This window comes from Vigna unguiculata, chromosome 4, assembly GCF_004118075.2.
Source record: "Vigna unguiculata cultivar IT97K-499-35 chromosome 4, ASM411807v1, whole genome shotgun sequence".
Taxonomy (NCBI): domain Eukaryota; kingdom Viridiplantae; phylum Streptophyta; class Magnoliopsida; order Fabales; family Fabaceae; genus Vigna; species Vigna unguiculata.
In genome coordinates, this window is record NC_040282.1 from 28,500,601 (window position 1) to 28,506,470 (window position 5,870).

The 5,870-nt window shown below is 32.2% G+C and overlaps 1 protein-coding gene across 3 annotated transcripts; it reads left to right on the forward strand.

The window, feature by feature from the left end:
• Positions 1–796: 796 nt before the first annotated feature.
• Positions 797–5,641, forward strand: LOC114181674 (tyrosine-specific transport protein-like). 3 transcript variants are annotated; one of them, XM_028068185.1, is made up of 8 exons: positions 797–943; positions 1,049–1,277; positions 1,538–1,928; positions 2,197–2,334; positions 2,567–2,726; positions 4,064–4,211; positions 4,407–4,523; positions 5,113–5,641. In XM_028068185.1, exons 1-8 carry the CDS (start codon positions 801–803, stop codon positions 5,305–5,307), a joined length of 1,521 nt encoding a protein of 506 aa, XP_027923986.1. In that variant the 5' UTR covers positions 797–800; the 3' UTR covers positions 5,308–5,641. The 3 variants fall into 3 exon arrangements, with proteins under 3 accessions (XP_027923986.1, XP_027923987.1, XP_027923988.1); XM_028068186.1 differs by having other exon boundaries at positions 1,052–1,277; XM_028068187.1 differs by having other exon boundaries at positions 4,407–4,574; positions 5,113–5,224.
• The last annotated feature ends 229 nt before the right edge of the window (positions 5,642–5,870 follow it).

The following is a 5,870-nucleotide window of genomic DNA, read 5'->3' on the forward strand; positions in this document are numbered from 1 at the left end:
AGGTTTTAAAATCACACTGAAGAGAATTATCTCATAGTTAAAAACAACAGAGGGAGCAAATATAATAACACACAGGTTTTTCCATCTTGTCCATATTGCAAGAGAAAAGGTAATCAACCTCAATGTTGTGGGTGGAGGCTAGATGTAAAATGCCACAAATGCGGTCAATTGGGATATGTGAATAAGGTATGCAAATCCCAAGACTCTCAAGAAGATGTTAAGGTTGTGGAAGATAAATCAGAGGAGGAACTACTTCTTACAGCATCATCTTCCACATCACCATACCTTTAACATCGTTTCTTGAAAACTAATGAGATGGACTTGATTGATGCACTTAAACGAATTTGGGTACCCAATTGACACTTTTTTAAAAGTGGAGACCAATTTAACACATTACCTCCAAAGTAGGGACTATCCGAATAATTAAACCATTTATATATTTGAACTGGTGGTGTTAAAAAAGTTGACAAGGAATAAAAGTAAATTCTTCCCTTATTATAAAAACAACAGAAAAATAAATTTATAGAAAAAAAAAGTTAAAATAAAATAATAGTAATTGAAATTAAAAAATAAAAATACATATACCAAAAGTAACTTACAAGAAAAAAAAAAGGACCATATTTAAGCCTTATTTTCTATCATATTTTTATTGATCACTAATCTAAAAATATGAGTATGCTTTTGTGAAGGGAAAAAGAACACTCGACTCTTTAGAATCTATTGTAGGGACCATTTAACAAGATATTTGGAGACCAAACAAATTGGTTCACCTTAGCCATTTGTACCTTTTTCTTTTTCTCATGGACTCTAGATGCATTACTTCATTTCACTCTTCACATTTGCATCTCAAAATCCACAGAAATGCAAAACCAAATCCATCATGGACAAGAAATCTACATGGGAACACAACAACAACAACAAAATTTGTCTTTAAAATGAGCAAGTATGACATGATTTACATGATTCATTCTCTATAATATTGTATTGTAGAAGTGTATCTACTCTTTTTGTGTCAGCATCTTATATGATGAGTTCAAACTTCTCCCAGCAGAAGCTATCACAAGTATTTGTGCTACCTCCATTGGCAACAACAAAAGCCATTGATTAGAAGGAGGATCTATGGTAGAAAGGCACAAAAGTTCTCCAATGAATTGAGCAAAGAAACTAGCAAAGTAGCTGAGAAGAAAGAGGGTACTGTTGTTGGTGCAGTTGCCCTTATCATTGGTACTAGTATTGGTACTGGAATTCTTGCACTTCCAGAGAAAGCCTTCCCTGCTGTACTCCCTTTTCTCTATCACCTGCAGAAAAAAGATGTTCTGTCCTTCAAAATATCTAAAAATTTGAGCTTTAGTTCCTGTAAAAATTCAATAATTTTTTTTAGTCTTTGCATGGAAACATGTGTTTTTACTTTATAATAAGAGACTAAAACCGAATTTCAAGATATTTTGAGGGGAAAAACATGTTTTACTTAAGAAAAAAAATAAAAAAACAGTTTTCTTTATTTTAACATGTCCAAAACATTTATGCACCATTGCAGGGAATTATTCCAAGTTCTATATCAGTAATAGTGTGTTGGATCTTTCTCCTCGTTGAAGCATTTTTGCTGGTTGAAATAAATGTGGCTTTGATGAACAAGAAAGGAAGGAAAGAGGAAGAAAATGAGTTGGATGTTATTTCTATCAGAACCATGGCCCAAGAGACACTTGGTGAGTGGGGTGGAACAGTAGCCACTGTTGCTTATGTTTTCTTGGGATATAGTTCCATGGTTGCATATAGTTGCAAGTCTGGGGAGATTCTTTTCCAACTCATCAATCTCCCAGCACCAGTTTCAGGCTCTCTATTCACCGTTCTCTTCACAATGCTTATCTCAATTTGGGGAACCCAAGCCACTGATAGAGTGAACCAGTATCTCACTGCTTCCTTGATTGGTACATAAATATTTTAGCTATGCATGTTTCTAAATTGTAATTAGCATTGTGCTAATTTGACCATATTTTGCACAATATTGTTTCATTATGTTAAATGCATAATGCACAATGTTTGCTTATACAAGGACTAATTTATTAAGTTCTTACTATAATTAACAACTAAATTGAGAATACATGGCACTTGTAATGTAAGTACTAAACTATGTTCAACCTTTCTCTTCTGATGCATAAGTTCTAAAACTGATATTGTATAAGTTCTTATTTGCAGGTTTATTACTGGTTATTGAGGTGCTAGCTGTTGTTTTTGGGGGATGGTCAGGAGTTGAAGGCCTTAGTGACTGGACAAAGATTCCACCAACCATACCTGTTATTATTTTTTCCCTTGTGTTTCATGATATAACCCCATGTAAGAATGAAAACAAAAGCATTTGGGTTGGTTACTTCATCTCTTATATGATGAACAAAAGCAGCAATATAAGCCATATAAACACACAGTGTTATAAATTCATTATCTTAAGGTTGTACATTGGATGTTGCTACTTGATCTCTTATATGAATTTGTTCATGAGTTGTTCTGGGTTGTTCTAAATTCTATGAGTATGGTTTTGCTAAAGCATTTGGCTTTACAAACATTGCAGTCATTTGCACTTATTTGGAAGGTGACCTTCGTCGTATAAAAGCTTCAGTTTTTATTGGTGCTCTTGTGCCACTGGTGGCAGTGCTTGTCTGGAATGCAGTTTCTCTTGGTCTTGCAGCTGAAGCAAAACAAGTGGTTGACCCTGTTGCCTTGTTATACAGGTAATTTTTCCCTAGTAAAATACTTTAGGAACAATTGTGTTGCTATCAGTGGTGGATCTTGACCAACATTGATGGGGGTGTCCAAATAATACATCCAAAATTTATACATTTCATTATTGTCACTAACACAATAAAAAATGAAGTATACGAAGAAAATTGAGAGACATAAATACCAAAAATGATTTATCAATATACCTATTTAAATAATCTATTCCTTTATTCTTCATCAATATACCTATTTTAAGAAAAAAATACTAAAAAGTGATTTATCATAATCTAATAAAAAATTGAGAGACATAAATACCAAAAGAAAATTCGATGATAATCAAACCACACTTAAAATTCAATTATAAAAAATACACAGTACAATCATTTTTTCTTCTATGTTGATAAAATAAAAAATTAATATAAAAGAGAAATTATTAAACTAATATTTCACTATCAAGTGAGACAAAAAAGAATTACCTTCTTCTTTATTTCTTCGAATGGAAGAGAACAGTTGAGAGATGAAAGCAAAAATAATTGATTTTTTTCTCTTCCGAAAGAAAAGAACATAGGTAAGAATGGAAGATGAGAATAATTTGTAAGAAATTCAAGACATAGACATATAAAATAGGCTCATTAAATAAATTATTGAATTAATATTTCACTATCAAGTGAGACGAAAGAATTACTTTCTTCTTTTCTTCCTTGAGGATGGAAGAAAATAAAGGAGAAATAAGAGAAAAAATAATAGATCTTTTTCTTTTTAGAAACAAAAGAAAACAGATGAGAATGAAATATGAAAACAATTTATGAAAAACACAATCTATAATGAAAACAAATAATTAAAAATATCTTGATAAATTTTTTAATCTTTATTCTTTATTATATTTGATTTTATATTTTATTATTTATTAGTATTAATTATTATGTTTATAAAAGAAATAAAATATTTAATTTAATATTTATAACAAAATAAAATTAAAATACCTAATATTTATAATAAAAAAATCAAAATATTTATTGTAAAAAAAGTTTCAAAATTTTGGGGGGGGGGGGGTCAAGGCCCCTGCACCCATGATGATCCGCCCCTGGTTGCTATGTAATGTAAATATGAAGTTAGAGGCAATTTTGAGAAACCTTGTGTAAAACTCACTCAGCAAAATCTTCTGTAACAAAGTCTAATCCTAGCAGAAAAGATTGGTTACATGAACTACACAAAGTAATTAGACTTCTAATATATTATGTATATGAAAGTATTGATGCAAGCTTTTACACTTTTGTGAAACAAAGAGCGATAGAGCCTCTCAAGCTGCACCTCAATCAACGAAAACTCATAAATGTCAATTTTTTAGGTTGAGAAACAATGGGGTTTCAATTATGGTCGCTGCCTTCTCACTTTTGGTAGTAGGTACATCACTTATTGGCACCCTCCTAGCCTTCACAGAGTTCTTCAAGGAGCAACTTAAAAATGGAACCTGGCATTCCCCTCCCACAGAAAAGGTAAAACTAAATTATGCTCCTTTAATATCTATGCTAATTACAACCGTTATTGGAAATCCCATATCGACTAGAAATAAAGTCAATTTACGGTATATAAGTGGGTGCAAACCTTGTGTTACTCTTTACTTCTTTTACCCTATAACACAGTTAACAAAGAATCATGCTATGCTGTAATGAATGAAGTTTTTTGGACAGGGAAATTGGTGGAGCAGGAATAAAACAAATTTCACAGCTGTAACAATGGTAGTTGCTCCCTCACTGTTTGTCTCAACAACATTTCCGGATGCATTCTCTGCTGCCACAGATATTGCTGTAAGCTGAGAAAGAGGTCTTTCTGTCTGTGTGGCATTGAAAGATTAAGTGGTAGTTTTGGTTTGAGAAAACATTTCTTTGTTTTTACTTTTAATTACAATAATGTCACCTTATTTTGCGTTTTCAAAATTTATACAAGAACAATGAATATGATACACTCTCAATTTAGCTCTTGAAAGAATGAGAAATTTGATTTGGTCACTGAATTTGTAAAAAGTGTGACAATTGCATTCTGCAGTTAAGTTTTATGGACCATTTTGTCAGTAAAATGAAATTTTAAGGACCAATCTGACACTAAATAAACGACTATTTTGTCATTGAGTTTTAATATTCAGGAGCAAAACCCTTTTTACACTTTCAAAGACTAGATATGATTTTTCATTCTTTCAGTGACTAAATGGACAACATTACACATTCATGGACCTAGTTGATCATTTATCCTAAAATGAAAATAAGGTGGAATTTCTGTAATTAAATTTTTCCAAAAAACTGTTTTATCAATTCAATTGATCAATCAAAAGCTCTTTATGTACATAGATAAATTCTGTTTCCTGTGGTTAGTGGTTGTTGATGTTTTATTGTGTACTAGGGGGGATATTGCATGACAGTGCTCTATGGAGTTCTTCCACCAGCTATGGCATGGGCAATGCACAAGAGGGAACCTGAGCTTTATGGTCAAAAGGAATTTTTAAATGCAAATGTAGCACTTCTTGTGGCTGAATTGTTTGCATGTGGCATTGTGGTGGAGCAAATCCTGCAAGATATACCAGCACTGCACTCATAAATGCCATTTTTTTTTCCTGTTCAAACATCTACCAAAATTCTCCTTCTCATGCCTGATTTTGCAATAGAATCATGTCACATTTGTGTTGAATTTGAAGAGTAGGAGATATTTGAAGACATGGTGCCAAAGTTTGGGAATGAAGCATTTAAAGGAACATAGAACAAGCTCATTACATTTGAGTTGCAGAAAATGCTGCAAAGCTTGAAGCCTTACTAAAAGATTTGGTTCTTTCTGCTTCAGTATGTACATAAACTACTCTTTAATGAATTCTAGAATTTACAAAAAGAAGGTTTATGTAAATGTTTGGTTAGTATAATTGTTCTTGAACTTGATACTTCCAACTCTTATTTTTTTGCTTTGGTATGAGCTCCTATTTTCTTGTAAAAGTTCTGATAGAGGAAACCATTTTTCTGTGCTTTTATGAATAGTAGCCACATATTGCTAACAGAAATATAAATGTTCTGCAACATACATTTGTTTATGACACGACACCAATTACAGATTCAACAGATCCACTAATCAGTTCTCTTTTTATCAGCTCCAAAATGTTATAGACCTGTCAA